The sequence below is a fragment of the Grammomys surdaster genome, unplaced genomic scaffold (genome assembly GCF_004785775.1).
Source record: "Grammomys surdaster isolate TR1022 unplaced genomic scaffold, NIH_TR_1.0 513, whole genome shotgun sequence".
NCBI classification, from domain to species: Eukaryota; Metazoa; Chordata; class Mammalia; order Rodentia; family Muridae; genus Grammomys; species Grammomys surdaster.
This window is the reverse complement of record NW_021604932.1, coordinates 592860-610846: the sequence shown is the minus strand read 5'-3', so window position 1 is coordinate 610846 and position 17987 is coordinate 592860. Positions and strand designations below refer to the sequence as shown.

Sequence of the window (17987 nt, the reverse complement as noted above, 5' to 3'; positions counted from 1 at the left end):
CTCTCTCTCTCTCTCTCTCTCTCTCTCTCTCTCTCTCTCTCTCTCTCCTTTAATCTTTTTACAATCCTGTAGTCTGCTTGCCTACAATTACTCACCTTATTCCTCCTTCCCCATGTCTCAAAGAAGATGCCCCCTACCCCTCCTGCACCCAACCAGCCTCCCAACACTCTGGGGTCACATGTCTTTAGACAGTTAGGTTCCTGTTTTTAAACTGCAGCTCAACCTGGCTGTCTTTAGCTGTATATGAGCCTGGGGACTGGAAGCACCTTGTGTATGCTAGCTGTTTGGTGGCCCAGTATCTGAGAATTTCAAGAGTCTGCCCTATTTGAGTCTGCTGGCCTTCCTATGGAGTCACTATCTTCCATATCTTCTTCATGCTTTTCCCTAATTCAACCACAGGGGTCCCTGAATTCAGTCAATTTGTTGAGTGTAAATATCTGCGCTTCTCTGTCAGCTGCATGCTGGGCCTCTCAGATAAAAGTCATGCCAATATTCTGTCTGTAAGCACACCATAATATCAGTAATGGTGTCTGGTTTTGAAGACTCACTTTGAGATGGATCTTAAGTTGCACTAGTCACTGGACCATGTTTCAGTCAGTCTCATCTCTATATTTGTTCTTATAGGTCTTTTAGAAAGAAACCATTTTGGGTCAGAGTTTTGACAGTCAGATGACAAACCCTTTCCTCCACTAGAAGGCATGTGTTTCTCCTAGAGGCGAACTTTGTAAGTTCCCTCTCTTTAAAGTTGTATATTTCATCTTAGGTCACACCCTTTGAGTCCTGAGAGTCTCTCAGCTCCCAGGTTTCTGGTACAATCAAAGAGGTCCCCTTACCTCCCACCCCTCATCGTTATATATTTGCTACCCTGAGAGCTTCTCTCCTGTGTCCTCCACATACCTGATCATTTTATTTTTCTCACCCCCTAATCTTCCCCACCATATTCCTCACTCCCTCTGCCTCCTGTGATTGTTTTCTTCTTCCTCTCAAGTGGGATTGAAGCATCCTTACTCCAGACCTTCTGCTTGTTAACCTTCTTAAGTTATATGGATTGTATCCAAGATATTCTGTAGTTTTTGGCTAACACCCACTTATTAGTGACTACATAATGTGCCTGTCCTTCTGGGTCTGATTTAATTCACTCAGGATGGCATTCTTGGTTTCTGTCAACTTGCCTGCAAAACTCATGATGTCCTCGTTCTTAATAGAATGGAACACAGTCATTCCATTCTGTAAGTGAACCACATAGTCTGTATCCATTCTTCCTTTTTGGGACATTTGGGATTTTTCTAGCTTCTGGTATCACAAATAAAGCCACAATGAACATAGTGGGGCATGTATCCCTATGGTATCCTAGGGCCTCTTTTGAATATATATCCAAAAGTGGTATAGCTGAGTCTTCAGGTAGATCTATTTCCAATATTCTGAGGAAATTCCAGATTGACTTCCAGAGTGGTTGTACCAGTTTGCAATCCCCCTGCAATGAAGGAGGGATCCTCTTTCTCCACATCCTCACCAACATGTGGTATCACTTGAGATTTAATATTAGCCTTTCTGATTGCTGTTAAGATGGAATCTCCGGGTCACTTTGATTTGTGTTTTGCTGATCACTAAGGACATTAAACATATCTTTAAGTGCTTCTCAGCCATTCAAGACTCCTCTGTTATGAATTCTCTGTTTAGTTCTATGCCCCATTGTTTGATTGGGTTGTTTGATGACTTGTTGGGCAGCTACTTGAGTTCTTTATATATTTTTGATACTGGCCCTTCATCAGATGTGAGGTTAGTAAAGACATTTTCCAAATCTGTAGTTTTGCTGATTTGTCCCAGTGAAGTACTTTTGTTTTTAAAAGATTTTCAGTTTCATGAGGTTTCATTTATCAGTTGTTGATGTAAGAGTCTGAGTCATTGGGATTCTGTTTAGGAAATCCACCCTACCCTACCCTACGCCCAACCCCAGTGCCAATGATATCAAGGCTCTTTCCCACTTTATCATCTATTAGATTGAGTGTATCTGGTTTTTTGTTTAGATCCTTAATCCACTTGGTCATGAGGATTGTGCAAAGTGACAAATATGTGTCTATTTTCATTTTTCTACATACTGACTGCCAGGTAGATCAGCATCATTTATTGAAGATGTTTTCTTTTTTCTATTGTATATTTTTGTCTTCTTTGTCAAAGATCAAGTATGAATTTATTACTAGGTCTTTAGTTCTACCAAGTTTATTGGCCTGTCTGTCTCTTATCAGTACACTGTTGTTTTTATCATTATTGCTGTGTAGTACAGTTTGAGGTAAGTGATGGTGATTCTTACAGAAGTTATTTTATTGTTAAGGGTTGTTTTTCCTATCTTTCATTTTTTTTTTTTGTTTTTCTATATGAAATTGAAAATTTTACTTTCCATGTTTGTGAAGAATTTGAGTTAGAATTTTCATGGGGATTGCATTGAATCTGTTGCGTGCCTTCACTAGGTAGCCATTTTTACTTTGTTAATATTACATATCTAAGAGCTTGGGAAATCTTTCCATTTTCTTTGACTTTTTTTGTTTTCTTTCTTGAGAAGTTTCACTTGTTTTGGTAGTTACACCAAGAAATTTTTGTATTTTTTCTGACTATTGTCAAGTATGGTGCTTCCTTATTTTTTTTCTCAGCCTATTTAACATTTGTTGAATGAAGGCTACTGATTTTTTTTTTTTAGGTAATTCTATACTCATCCACATTGCTGAAGTTGTTTATCATATGTAGAAGCTTATTGGTTGATTTTTTGGGTTGTTCAGCTATGCTATCATATCATCTGAAAATAATGAGTCCTTCACTTCTTCTTTGCCAATTTATATTCTCTTGATCAGCTATTGTAGTTTCATTGCTCTAGCTAGAATTTTGAGTACTATATTGTATAGATATGTGGAGAATTGCACCCTTATTTTGTCCCTGATTTTAGTGGGATTGCTTAAAATAACTCTTTATTTAATTTGATATTGGTATTAGTTTGCTCTATATTACTTTTTATTATGTTTAGGTACAGCTCTTGAATTCCTGATGTCTCCAATACTTTTAATATGAAGGAGTGTTGTATTTTATTAAAGGCTTTTTCTATGTTTTCTGAGATGATAATGCAATTTTTTACTTTGAGTTTGTTTATGTAGCAGATGCTAGAAATTAGCTTTTGTATATTGAATCAGCCTTGCATCTATGGGGTAAAGCCTTCTTGAATGTGATGAATGATGTATTTGGTGTGTTCTCATGTTCAGATTTCTAGAATTTTATTGAGTGTTTTTGCATTGATAATCATAAACAATATTGTTGGGAAGTTATGCTTTATTGTTGCTTCTTTGTGTGCTTTACATATTAGGGTAATTGTGGCTGCATAGAATGAATTAGATATCATTTCTTTTGTTTCTATTTAATGGAATATTTTGAGAAGTGTTGGTATTAGGTCTTCTTTGAAGGACTGGTAGAATTCTGCAGTAAAGCCAACTGGTCCTTGGCTTTTTCTGGTTGGAAGGCTTTTAGTGATTTCTTCTATTTCCTTAAGGGATATGGCACTGTTTAGATAGTTTACGTACTTTTGGTATAAATTTGGCATGTGATATCAGTCTAGAAAACCATCCATTTCATCTACATTTTCAAGTTCTGTTGAATATAGCCTTTTTAGTAGGATCTCATGATTTTCTTAATTTTCTCAGTGTCTTTTTTTTTTTTTTTATGTCTCCCTTTCCATTTCTGATTTTTCTCTTCAGTTTATTTGGCTTGGGGTTTGTCTACCTAGCAGACTTTCTCAAAGAACCAGCTTTTAGTTTTGTGATTCATATTATCAATGACATTGTTTCTTCATGGTTTATATCTGTCCTGGTTCATCCCTCTTGTGGATCTAGGCTGTTAGCTTTTGTGTTTTATTGGGAATTGAGTCTGTTGATACTGAAAGATATCTAAGACAAATGATAATTACTGTTATATTTGAGGTTGTAGGTAATCTACTTGTGTTTGAGTTTTGCTTCTACAATCCTCTGTAGGGCAGAATTTGTAGATAGAGATTGTTTTAGTTTGATTTTCTCATAGAATATTTTGGTTTCTCCATCTATAATAGCTGAGAATTTTGCAGCATAGTAGCCTGGGTTGACATTTGTCTTCCCTTAATTTTTTGCATGACTTCTTCCTTGATTCTTCTTTTTATTACAATCTCTGTTATGAAGTCTGGTGTAATTCTGATAGGTCTGCCTTTTATGTCTTTGTTTTCCCTTACAATTTTCAACATTGTTTTTTTGTCCTATGCATTTATTGTTTTGGTAATTGTATGACAAGAGGATTTTCTTTTCTGATCCAATCTGTAACTTTATTGTACATTTATGGCCATCTCTTTCTTTAGGTTGGTGAAGTATTCTATGAATTTGTTGAAGGTGTGTTTGGGTCCTTTGGGTTGTGAATCTTTCTTCTCTTCTATTCCTATTATTCTTAGATTTCATCTCTTCAATTCTGTCCTGGATTTCTGAATATTTTGAGTTAGGAATTTTTTTTATATATTCTTAATTTTCTTGGACTGCTATGTCAATATCTTCTAAGTTATCTTCTATGCCTGAAATTCTTTCTTCCATCTCTTATATTCTCTTGTTGGTGTTTACATGTGCAGTTCCTGACCCCTTCCTTTACTAGGTTTTGCATTTCCAGGGTTTCCTCCATGTATGATTTCTCTATTGTTTCTATTTCCATTTTAGATCTTGGACTGCTTTGTTCAATTATTTTAACTGTTTGATTGTGTTTTGCTGTATTTCTTTAAGGAAATTATTTGTTTTCTCTTTAAAGGCCTCTACCTGTTTATCTGTGTTTTCCTGTATTTCTTTCAGTGAGTTATTTACACTCCCCTTAAAGAAGTCTATTATCTTCATAAGATAAAATTTTAAGTCAACATAATGGTTTTGAGATGTATTGGGGAACCCAAGTTTTGTTGTGATGAAAGAACTTGATTCTGATGTTGACTGTGGGACTGCGTAAGGGTATCCTGGGTCATGGTTGAGCAGGTGCCTAGAACCCCAAGACTCTGCATACTCTGCTGCGTGGAATTCTGCACGAGAACCGGCAGGAGTTCGGTCCCTCCCATCATCCAGGATCCTGAAAAGCAGTCACATCTCCATAGAGTCACATAGGCCAGGCTATAGGCCTCAGGCCCTAGGGATTTACATACTAATGAAGGCCAGAGGGCAGAGCAAATTAAACATGCCTCCCTCAGATCCTCCCCTAATCCTCCCCCTTTCTCCCTCCCTATATAACTCGGGACTGCCCTGAGTTTTTGGGGGTACGCCTAGATCCATCTATTATCTGCCATGACAATAAACCTTTTTGGAACCAAGGACTTCCTTGTGTTACTGGGGCCTGCTGCCGCCAAGGCCCTAAGGCCGCTGGAACCATAGGACCTTTTCTCTAATGTGGGACCCGCCACAGCGGTGGAAGCCCCCCTGGCACATAAGGTCTGTTTCAATTGCTTTAGACTTTGGCTTTAGCCATGGAAATGTATGGAAACTCACAAGGTGATTCATGCTTACGTCCATGAAGAATCTGGGTATGGGTGAAAGGACCATTGAGGCCAGAGTGCAAGAAGAAGCACAGTGACTTGTGAAAGAACTAAAGAAAACCAATGGTAAGTGCAGGTTAGGCTCTGATTTTTATATCTTCGTCTATGCTTGTCTTTATGATACAATTTTGTCTATTTTATTCTAAGATTGTTTTCTAATGAGATGTCATGAATATAGGTTTTATGTTAGTTTTAATGCATTATTGGAGTCATAAACTCACCTAAATACAAATGTCATTTGTTTTTTGCATGTCATCATGAGACAATGACTGTCAATGATAATGTTTACCATATAAGTGTAAGGAGCATTCACAACATAGTATTTGCTTTCTTATTTTTTTTTCTTTTTTGAAGTGCAATATTAGCACTTCTTCTTTCAAGTTTCTATGTGGTCTTTTACAATCATGTTTGTAGTTCTTAGTAACACTGGTGTGAGGGATTTTTTCATTTCACAGCTGATTATAATATAATTTTGATCAACTATTGTATCTCTGATCTTTCATGACATAAATCTGTTATAATTTCTTCTTGCATAACATTTATTATGTCAATTAATAACCTTTCTAAAACACACTTCAACAAAAAGCATTCAAAATTTATGCAAGAATGTAAACTGGTATAATGATTCATTAAACTAAGCTAGAAACAGTTTCACTGCCCCTAGTATTTCACTATCTTCAGTCTTAGAAGTCATCTTGACCTTTATAGATTTTGTATTACAAAATTGATCTGTGTAACTTTGCTAACACTCTTGTTGGTAGTCAGCAGTACTTTCAATATAAGTATTACATTGTTTTTTATAAATCTGTATGAATACATTTTGACTATTTTTTACTTAAAGCTACAGTAAATGAATGTCAATCTTATTTACCATATGAATGGCATACACACAACAAAAATAACCTCAACATCTTTCATTTCATACTTTTTACTTAAAAGTGTTCTATATACAATTGTTTATTGTATGTTGTTAAATGTTGTTGAATTCCTGGTATAACATCAATAATCTCAACAAATTCCACATGTTTAATATAAACACATGTGACTCTTGTTTGAATCTATATAATTTAAGATCACCTTTACCACAACATCACAATTTTGATTCTATGATCACAGAAATTTTTACTACTGAAAGCAATAAAAAGAAACAAGCATGCTCTCGTAGATTGTTATTATTTTTCTTTCTGTCAGAAAACATTGACCAAACTAAGCTGGTGGTGTGTTCACATGACTTACCATTTTGGGAACCATTGGAGGACCTCAGAGAAGGAACTTGGAGGCATTAACTGCATCAGAAAACATGGGGGATAGAAGCTAAATGGCGTGTTCCCCTTGTCTTTCTCACTGACCTTTTTCTACAGCCCAAAACCACAAGCTCAAGACTGGAATTGCCCATAGCAGGCTTAGTGTACTCCATCATCTGTGATGAAGGAAGAGAATAGAAACATGATCACAGATAAGTTTCCTAGAGTTGTTACTCAACTGAGCATCCTTCTTTGTATTAACTTTAGTTAGTGTTAACTTGAGTAAAATTAACCAGCATAATAACTGATGATTTATTCAACTTCAAGTGAAATAAATCACATGATCAACATAATCCACACACTTTAAATATTTTTGTAATATAATATCTTGATAGTTAAAGGAAAATATCCATAAATTTTAGTTTTGCTTAAATATATTAAATGTGAAGATATGCAATGATAAATATTTACTTTCTTTTCAGTAAATACTAGTGCAAACTGGGTTGAGATCATGAAGATATTTTTGTAATAGTAGATCTTGCATTTTCACTTTGCTTTTCCTTATAATATTTTGTTCCTCCATTTTCTCTCATTATGCTTAGTTACCACCAAATTTTAGTTTTGTTTTTAACTTTCACAATGAATATTACTATGATGCATCTATTTCTTAGATAATAAAATTCATTGCTTGAAAATGATCCTGTGAAAGTACTCATGTGTTTTGTCCAATCATTTGCTTTACCTTGCATGGACACTTAAAAATGAATTCTCTCATACCACTTTTTCATATAAGTGTATCATGAAATACATAGCAGTTGTTGACATTGTATTTTCTTCATATATAAGAGTCTTATATTCTGTTTTTTAATTTGTTCCTTCTAATTCACATATATATATATATATATATATATATATATATATATATATATATTTCTTTTTAAATTTGATTTTGGTTATAGTTTTCTTTCTCATTTTTTGATTTTTTTGTCCACTTATTTTAGAGATACTATTTCTCAGAGTAAATCTAACACTCATGGAACTATGTTATAGACCAGACTGACATGGAACTCAAATTTCCTCATGCATCATAGAACTGTCCCTTCCAAATATCCAGGATTGGTACTATTGACATGGATAGGGGCATTGTAGGATTTGATTCTCCTCTTGCCCTTCCTTCCACAAATAAGCACACAAACTCTACCAACCCAATAGGATTTCAGTGCCTCTTTATCACAGTCTATGGCAAACCACATTGTATTTATTTCTTTATTTGAGAGAATGAGCTTTGTATATCCACTGGTACCTATAGTGACAAAATATAGCACAGAAGAAAGAGCTTACATGCTCAGTGATCAAAATGTTTTCGAGTCAGAACCAAGAATTCTTGCAGTCATTTCCCCTTCTCTTCAGAGAGAAGACACCAAAAAGTTACATTCAAAGATTTCTTCATCTTATTGATAAAGTCACCAAATAGAGAAAATATCTGAGCAATGGTTAATGACATTCTGTCAGACCTGTTTTATCAAATCTACTTGCCTCATTTTGTTACCAAGATTGAGAGCATAGGAAATGGAAACAAGAGAGACATAGTCAACATGCATGACATTGTAAAGATCTACAGTTTATCCCAATCACTTGGTAAAAGACTTGGGAGCACAGGCCCTGTTTGATATTAAGAATGCTACATTGTCAATAGATCTCATGAAATGAATAAGTTGAAAGACATGTTGAATGGATATAACCAAATATTAGTTCTCTAGTCTGATTTTTAGAATTCTGTAACACATCCACATGTCAAGCCAAAGAAACAAACAATAAGTAATCCTTGTAAAGCTTGTTAGTACCAACTCATATTAGACTTAAGACTATTAACTCTGAACATTCATTTCAAAAATGAAAAAAAAGTACACATGGGAGACTGTGACCTCAATACAAAAAAATATAAGAAATAAGTAAAATGTCTACATATCTTGAAGGACATGTGTAATGCAGACCTTTGGATAGCACAAGTTTTCATCAGATGATCAGAAAAGGTCTCTAAGAAAATATGCCAGAAATAAATTTGTCAAAATGATTCGTGTCAAATTTAAACTGTCTGTTAAACGCATGGAGTCTGTATAGAAACAAATTTCTTGTAATGAGAAATAAGTTGATCATGAAAGTGTATAAGTAGTATATTCTAAGGCTGTCAGTGTACCAAAGGTAGAATCTTTGGAATTTGACAACAAAGATGAAGACAGTGTCATTGATGCTGTTTGAAAAGATGAATGCAACTTAGCTTAACTGTGTAATGCTGAAAACTATTCTCCCTTATCAAAGTGCAACACTTATACAAAAGCACTTCAGTGGCTTAACATGCTACACCTAATCCAAAAATCTATTAGAGTGAGAGGTCTATGAATAAGCACAGAGATCTCCAGGAAATCCATATATATCATTAAACTTTTGGTATTTTCATAGTTATTGCATGTTTCTTTTGGAACACTAGTGGGGGCCACATTTGGAAGATATATACGTGCTTATAAAAATAAAGATTTTATTCAGAGCATTCTTCTGACTTTAAATTCTGAATAACATATGGTGAAATAACTGGACAATTTTTAGGACTTTATATCATTTAAGTCAAGGTCCTTGTATGTGGTAATGAACAGCCTTATTTAACCAGAGAGAATGAAAACTGAGTCAGTTTTAAGTTTCATGTGATCATGATTCTCCACCAGATTAGTACTTACCAGGTATTCATAATTAACTTATGGCATGCAGTTTCTAAAGTTCTTTAACCTGTTAACAAGTTCAAATGTATGTGTATTTTAAAAAAATTTAAAAATTGTCTCAAACTTTTAGGCTCACCCTGTGATCCCCAATTCATCATAGGATGTGCTCCCTGCAACATGTGGTGCTCCATTATTTTCCAGAATCATTTTGATTATGATGATAAGGATTTTCTTAGCTTGATAGAAAAATTGAAGGAGTGCAATGAATTCTTTACACCTGCTCGGTTTCAGGTAAAGCAAGGACTTTTAATTTTGAAAACATATGTACCATCTTTCTCACAGGTTAAAATCAATAGGGAACAAGTAGCCAGGTGACTAATGCTACACTTCTGACTATCATATTATGCAAAGAATATCTGGGATTCCAAGCTCTAACCTATACAATCAGTAAATCTAAGGGGCAAATGGCAGGATCGATCAACCCTGCTGGCTACTTATCCATGAATTTTCTCAGTAACTTCCACAGAATTGTTTGTAAAATCATACCATTCACTTCTTCAAATGCGAGTCGTCACCTATAGGACATTCTTTTATATTGTTAGTTCCATTCCTACATTAAAAAAATTAAACTAATTTTCATCATATGATGTCATGATGACATCAGTAAAGAAAGAACATTCTCTCAAATAAGGAAGAGTATTAATGGCAATGAAAGTTTTCAGGAAAACAGAGTAGTTACAGTTGTTTTATGGATCAGCTGGGATTACAGTTGATAATGAATGGTACAGGTCAAAATGAAAAGAATAGATTTTAATACTGTAGGGACCATAAACACCCTCACATATATGTCCTGTCCTTAACTGGCATTGGCTGCACACTTCAAATAAAATGTTTGTGTGATCATGCACAAAATGTAAAGTCGTATGTTGTGCTATTGATTTCAGGGTATTTTGAATCTCCATCTACTTCTAAAAAGACATTGCATATCAGAACTGGGTAGATAGAAATAAAGATCAGGAACTAGATTTCTTTTATAAATCTGATCACTATAAACTTTAAATTTCTATTGTCACTTTAAAAGTGTGAGTGGTAGTAATTTATATCAGATGGTGATTCAAACTTGTAGAACAGAGTTTATCTGAATCATTGAGTAATTAACATGAACATTCTATAAATTCAAAAGATATGTGAATGTGGAATTATTTAATATGATATTTGTTCATTTTACAGAAAGTTGTCTCTGTTAGAATTAAGAATTATTAAATTAGTAAACAAAGTATCCAAGTTGAATTTCAATTATATCTTGTTCTTTCAATGAAAATAGCCATGTATTATGTTATAAACACATTTTAGTTGCTTAATTACAGTGTATTTGTTTAGGAAATTCTTGCATTTCTTTATAGGTTTGCAATGCATTCCCTATGCTTCTTGATTATTGTCCAGGAAGGCATAACATATTTTTTTAAAGTTATGCATATATTAAGAGTTACCTTTTGAAGAAAATTAAAGAACATGAAGAATCATTGGATGTTACAAATCCTCATGACTTCATTGATTACTTACGAATTCAAAGACTTCAGGTAAAGGGTTAATGTACAAGTATACAATTAGTTAATTGGTCAAGGATTGTATAGTACGTTGAATATTTACTAATTTACAAGTGATGTTTAAAATCATGCAAGTATCACTTGAAAGACTATTTTTTTATTACAAGTGTGGGTAGGACTGGAAGAAATAGAATGAATTTGTTAAATTGATCATATTGAGCTATTCTTTGAATTAAAGTTAAAAAAGAAAACTTAAAGTAATCAAGCAAGGTAGAATGATAAGACAAATGATAGATAAGATGAAACAAATTCCAACTTGGTTATAAATTATAAGAAGTTCTGTGTTAACATGAATAATTTCATTATCATTAGCCAGTGTGTGGATCACTTGTGTATATTATGTATTTAAAACAATATTGACATATTTGCAACACTAGACTCTAAAGAAGTTTTTAAATGGACGGTTGTGTTGTACCATTAGAAAGAGTAGGTGGATGAAAATTCTGACAATTTTTGTTGAATTTGCCCTAGTGAGGTTAAAGATAGGTGGCTACTAGATGTGCTGTGAGGATTAACTATTGGCCTTGTGTATTTTAGAGAAAAGACCCTTTGTCCACAATTTTTTGACACTAAAATTTATAAAAACAATTGATAACATTGTTTGTTGTTAGGAGTCAGTTCTGCTCCCTTTGCCTTTGTTTATATCCTTCACTGGAGGTGCAGTGTCAAAGTTCCCCATTAATGAAACTTTTTTATCACTATTTTAAAAAAAATCTAGACTCTGAGTCCCTGGTCTTTGCTACTTGTTTTTCAATGATAGCCCCCTTTTTTTTATGAATGTTGATTTTTATTCAGTTTTACCATCATTATTATCATTATTATTTCATTTTTTTTCTTTTTACAATTCAGTCATTATCCTGCTCCCAGTCTGCTCTCTGACTGTTCCTCAACCCATATCTCTTCCCCTGTCTCCAACAGGATGTCCCCACACCCTCAACCCCTAGCCCACTACACCTCCTCTCTCCCTCGGCCTCTACTCTCTGGAGGGTTAGATGCATCTTCTCTCACTGAGGCCAGACCAGGCAATCTTCTATTGTATATTTGCCAGGTGCCTCAGAGCAGCTAGGGTATACTGCGTGTTTGGTGATCAGTGTCTCAGAGATCTTAAGGATCGAGGTTAGTTGAGACTGCTTGTCTTCCTAACAGGTTACCCTACTCCTCATTTGTTCCAGCTTTTCCCTAACTGAACCACGGGGGTGCCCAGTGTCTGTCCATTGGTTGGAGTTAAGTATCTGCACGTGTCTTTTTCATCTGCTTGTTGGGCCTCTCAGAGGGCAGCCATGTTAGGCTCATATCTGTAAGTACACCATAGCATCAGTAATACTGTCAGTCCTTGAAGCTCCCTTTGAACTGTATCCCAATTTGGGCCTGTCACTGGAACTCCTTTCCTCAGTCTTTTGTCTATTTTGTCCCTGCAGTTCTTTTAGGAAGTATAAATCTGTGTCATTATCTTTGACTGTGAGATGGTAACCTCATTCCTCCACTTGATATCCTACCTTTCTACTGGAAGTAGACTCTACAATTTCCCTCACTCCACTGAAGGACATTTCATCTAATGTCCTTTCATTTGAGTCCTGAAAGTCTCTAACTTCCCAGGTCTCTGGTACATTCTAGAGGATACTCTACCTCCGCTCTACTGAGGTTGCGTGTTTCCATTCTTTCTGCTGGTCCTGAGGGCTTCAATCTTGTTTCCGACCCCATTACCTGATCATATTCCCATTTTACTCTTCCTGTGCCATCTCTCACCCAGGGCCCTCCTTTTTCCCCCCGACCCCCAGTTATTGCTCTTTTCTCCCTTCCAAATGGGATTGTGGCATCCTAACTTTGGCCCTTTGGTTAGTTAACATTCTTAAGTTCTAAGGACTGTATCTTGTGTATTCTGTATATTTTTTTATTAATATTTACTTATTAATGAGCACATACCATATATATTTTTGAGTCTGCTTTAACTCAATGAAGAAGATATTTTTGTTCTATCCATTTGCCTGCAAAACTCAAGTTATCCTTGTTTTTAATAACTGAGTAGTATGACATTGTGTGCATGAGACACGTTTTCTGTATTCATTTTCACTTTGGGACATCTGGTTTGTTTCCAGATTCTGGATATCACAAATAAGGCTGCTATTGAAACAGTGGAACAAGTGCCCTTGTGGCATTATAGGGGAATCTTTTGGGCATATGCTCAGAGTTGTATATCTGGATCTTCAGGTAGATCTATTTCCATTTTTCCGAATAACCTCAATATTGATGTCCAGAGTTGTTATTCCTCTTTCTCCATATCCTCACTCGCATGTGATGTAATCTGAGTTTTTAATCTTAGCCATTCTGATTGGTATAAGGTGAAATATCATGGTTGTTTGTTTTGATTCGCTGTTGGTTTGCTATATATTGCTTTCATTATGTTTAGGTATAAGCTTTGAATTCCTGATCACTACAACACTTTTAACATGAATGGGTCTTATATTTTGTCAAATGTTTTTTTCCACATCTCCTGAGGTTATCATGTGATTTTTCTTTGACTTTATTTATATGGTTGATTACATTAATAGATTTTTATATATTGAACCAACTTTGTAATCCCTTGGATGAAGCCTACTTGATAATTATGAGATATGATTTTGATGAGTTCTTGGATTCAGGTTGCAAGAATTTTACTGAGTATTTTTACTTCAATATTCAAAAGCAATATTGAAAGTTCTCTTTTTTTGGGGGGGGGTCTGTGTATGGCTTAGGCATCAGTGTAATTATACATTCATAGAATGAATTAGCTAGAATTCGTTTTATTTCCATTTTATGGACTAATTTGAGAAGTATTGATATTAGCTCTTCTTTGAATATCTGATATCATCTTGCCCTAAACCATCTTACCCTGCCCTTTTTTTGGTTGGGAAGTTTTTAGTGACTTCTTTTTCACTAAAAAGTGGGTATGAGCCTGTTTAGATAGCTTTCCCACTCTTGATTTAACTTTGATACATGGTACCTGTCTAGAAATTCATCCATTTCTTCTACATTTTCCAATTTTATTAAATATAGGCTTTTGTTGAAAGATACTAAGACTTTTCAAGTTTCCATTTCTATTGTTATATCTCCTTTTTCATTTTTGATATTGTTAATTTGAATATTTTCACTGGGCCCTTTAGTTACTTTGACTATGGGTTTATCTATCTCGCTGATTCTTTCAAAGAACTAGCTTTTGGCTTGTTGGATCTTTGTATCATTCTCTTTGTTTATATTTGGTTGCTTTATGCCCTGAATTTAAATAGTTCCTGCATTCTACTTGTCTTGGGTGTGCTTGCTTCTTTTTGTCCTAGAGCTCTCAGGTTTGCTGTCAAGATGCTTGTGTAGAGTTTTTCCAATTTCTTTACCAAAGCACGAAGTGCTACAAATTTTTTCTTAACACTGTTTTCATTGTGTCCCATTAGTTTGAGTCTGCTATATCCTCACTTTCATTGAATTCCAGTAATTTTTTCAAGTACATAACATTTTGCTTTTATTTTCTTAATAAAGTTTATGATAGGTAACATTTTACTCATTGACCACCACTTTAATTCTTTCACTTAATTACAAAATAAGCAGAGTGACTGTAAGATCTTTATAAATACTCCATGGTTTATATATGCAGGTTGACATATTATAGCCCGGGTTTAATCCCTTTATTTTCTTTTTTTTTCTCAGTCTGCTTTGATACCATTTTAATTACATGCAAGCATTAAGGGAAGTACTAGGTTGTGCAACTAGGAATAAATTAGATACAAATAGTCAAGGAACAAGCAAGACAATAAACACAAATAATCAAAGAGCAAGCAAGGCAATAAACAAAGTCCAGTGATCACTCCTGTGATCACTGTTTCTAATGGTTTATCAGGATGACCAAAATATCTGATCCTACTTCCCTGTCCTAGTCCAAAGCCATTTTCATGCCCAAAGCCTACTTTTTTGTTCTAGCCTAAGATTTAGATTCCTACCTGAAATTACTTCTTTGTTTTACCCTAATGACAGATCCCTTCCTGAAGCCCATTTAGTTGTCTTTGATCAATGTCAGATTCTAACCAAGCAGCCCATTTCCTTTTTATTGGCCAATGTCAAATTTTTGCCAAGCAATCTTAAAAGCTCTCCACATCTCCCCTTTTTTTATTTCATAAACAAGACTGAGCCAGTCTTAGGTCATTCTGATAAGAATGCATTCCTTACCGATCATGGAATATGAGTTATCAAAAGCAATGCACTTCTGTCTTAGGTTGGTAAGATCCTGTGCAAAATCTTACTCATCCTTGGCTTGCCAGCTGGTTAATTTAATAACTCTGTCTTGGGGTCCATTTTCAGTTTCAAGCCATGTACTTTGGCTGCCAACATGCTGATGTTTTTAAAGACAAGCTTTAACATGATGGGCAGGAATAAAAGTATTCCCAAGACAATAAGGGCTAGCATGATCAAGGCGTATATGCTATTCTTGAAGCTTGAACAATGTAGAAATACTGACATCACACCATAAATATTTTTATAAGTTGTATCTGCAGCATCAAAGCTCAGCAGAGCAGCATTTTTTAAATTCATAATTTTATCTCACTAAGCAAAGTTAAAACATCTTGAGAGGTGTTAGAAAATTTTAATTTCTTTCTTAATTTCTTCCTTGACCAAGTTTTCATTGAGTAGAGAATTGATCGGTTTTTATATGTATGTGGGTTTTCTTTTGTTTATGTTGTATTGACTATCAGACATAGTCTGTGGTGATCTGATAGGATGCATAGCAGTTTTTTTTTAAATCTTTTCATATCTTTTGAGATTTGTTTTGTGACCAATTACATTAGGTTAGTTTTGCCAAATGTACATTGATTTCCTGAGAAGAAGGTATAATATTTTGTTTTAGGGTGAAATATTCTGTAGATGTCTATTAAACCCATTTGGTTCATAATCTCTATTTCTTTCACTATGTCTCTGTTAAGTTTCTGATTCAGTGACCTTCCATTATTGAGATTGTGGTGTTAAAGTCTCCCATTATTATTGTGTGGGATTCAATGTGTGCTATGTGTTTTAGCAAAGCTGCTTTTATGAATATGGGTGCTTTTGCATTTCAAAATAGATGTTTAGAATTGAGACTTTCTCTTTGTGGGTTTTTCATTTAATGAATATAATGTGTAACTCCCCATCTGGCTTCATAACTTTTGACTAAAAGCCTGTTTCATTGGAAATTAGGATGTCAACTCCAGCTTGTTTCTTGGTATCATTTTCTTGGAAGATATTTTCTTAGCCTTTCACTCTGAGGTGGTGTCTGTCTTTGTTATTGAGGTGAGTTTCTTGTATGCAGCAAAATTCTGGATTCAGTTGCTTTCTTAGTTTACGTGTTTCTATTGGGGGGTTGAGTCAGTTTGTATTGAGCCATATTAAAGACAGATGATTGTTAATTCTTGTTATGCTTATTGTTGAAGGTGACATTGTGTGTATTTGATTCTCTTCTTTTTGTTTTGATTTGACATGATTAAAATCTTGTTTTTTCTTTGATGTAGCTACCCTCTTTATGTTGGAGTTTTCCTTCTAGAATTCTTTATAGGGCTATATCTGTAGATAGATATTATTTCAATTTGGTTATGTCCTGTAATATTTTGATTTCTACATCTATGTTGATTTAGAGTTTGCTGGGTATAGTAGCATGGGCTGGCATTCATGTTCTCTTAGGGGTTGCATGATCTCTATCCAGGCTCTATTGGCTTTTATTGTCTTTTTTGAAAATTCTGGTGTAATTCTGATGGGTCTACCTTTTATGTTAGTTGGACATTTTCCCTTTAAGCTTTTAATATTCTTTCTTTTTACAGTGCATTCAATGATTTGATTATTATGTGACAAGAGGGTTTTATTTTCTGATCCAATTTATTTGGTATTCTGTAGGCTTCTTGTACATGTATGCCCATCTCTTTCTTTAGATTAGGAAAGTTTTCTTCTATAATTTTGTAAAAGTGAATTTTGGGTTTCTTGAGGTAAGAATTTTTGCTCTTCTCTATTTCTATTATTCTTAGATTTGATCTTTCCCTTGTGTACTAGATTTTCTGGATGTTTGGGGTTAAGAGTTTTTCATATTTTGATTTTTCTTTGACAGTTGTGTCAATATATTCTAAGGTATTTTCTACACCTGACATTTTCTCTTCTATCTCTTGTATTCTGTTGTTGATGCTTGCATTCATAGTTTCTCACTGTAGGGCCCTCAAAGGCAGCCTGGTTTCTAGTTGACCTAAGTTTGGAAACTCTGGTGATCCTAAGGGATGTTAGGAGTTTTGCCTGATTCTCAGAACCTAAACTCCTGACATGAGGCTGCAGCACTCTACAGATTTGTGGCCATCACTCAAATAAGGCCAATTCCTGAAGCCCCTTCACAGATAGAGGACATGATTACAGGTCAATTTGCTTCAAGACATATCTTCATTTTAATGAGGTACTGAAAGGCCAGAAGGGCTTATCTAACTAAGCTTTCCTTCTTCAGATACTCCTCCCTGCAAAAGATATTTAATCTCAGGCCCGCCCTGAGAAAATGTTGTATGGTTTTCACTCATCTTCTCTCTGCCATAACAACAAATACTATAAACTATGGAAGGCCTCTTTTTATAGGGATTCAACGTGGGGAGCAATAGAGAAGGCCTTACCTAGAGAGTCGTGTCTAATCTCCTGCAGAAGGCTTCTCAGTACTCTCAGCCACAGAGACCATCAAGCCAATTCAGCCACTTGCTGTCCAAGCCAAGGACTCATCTCCCTGTGGGACCCAGCCAAAGCACTCTCCCCATTTTCCTCTTCTGCCGCAGGCTGTATGCAGCCTATGGAACAGCACTCCATTCTCGGCTTTTTCACAGCTTCTAGCAACACCTGGCTACCC

The 17987-nt window shown here is 35.0% G+C and overlaps 1 protein-coding gene across 6 annotated transcripts in view; it reads left to right on the top strand.

Annotated features, from left to right (window-relative positions):
- The window catches only part of LOC114633052 (cytochrome P450 2C13, male-specific-like), a 38505-nt gene that overhangs the window by 1132 nt on the left and 19386 nt on the right, over nucleotides 1-17987 (top strand). The window contains exons 1-3 of one of the 6 annotated variants that reach the window (XM_028781670.1): nucleotides 9722-9812; nucleotides 10925-11101; nucleotides 12301-12425. Coding sequence is in view for 2 of the 6 variants with exons in the window: in XM_028781668.1 (XP_028637501.1) it covers nucleotides 9699-9812 (114 nt within the window). In the remaining 4 variants the exon portion in view is untranslated. Of the gene's footprint in view, nucleotides 1-5479; nucleotides 5630-9651; nucleotides 9813-10924; nucleotides 11102-12274; nucleotides 12426-17987 lie in introns of those variants that run through there. The other 5 variants (XM_028781672.1, XM_028781668.1, XM_028781671.1 and 2 more) reach the window with 5 other exon arrangements.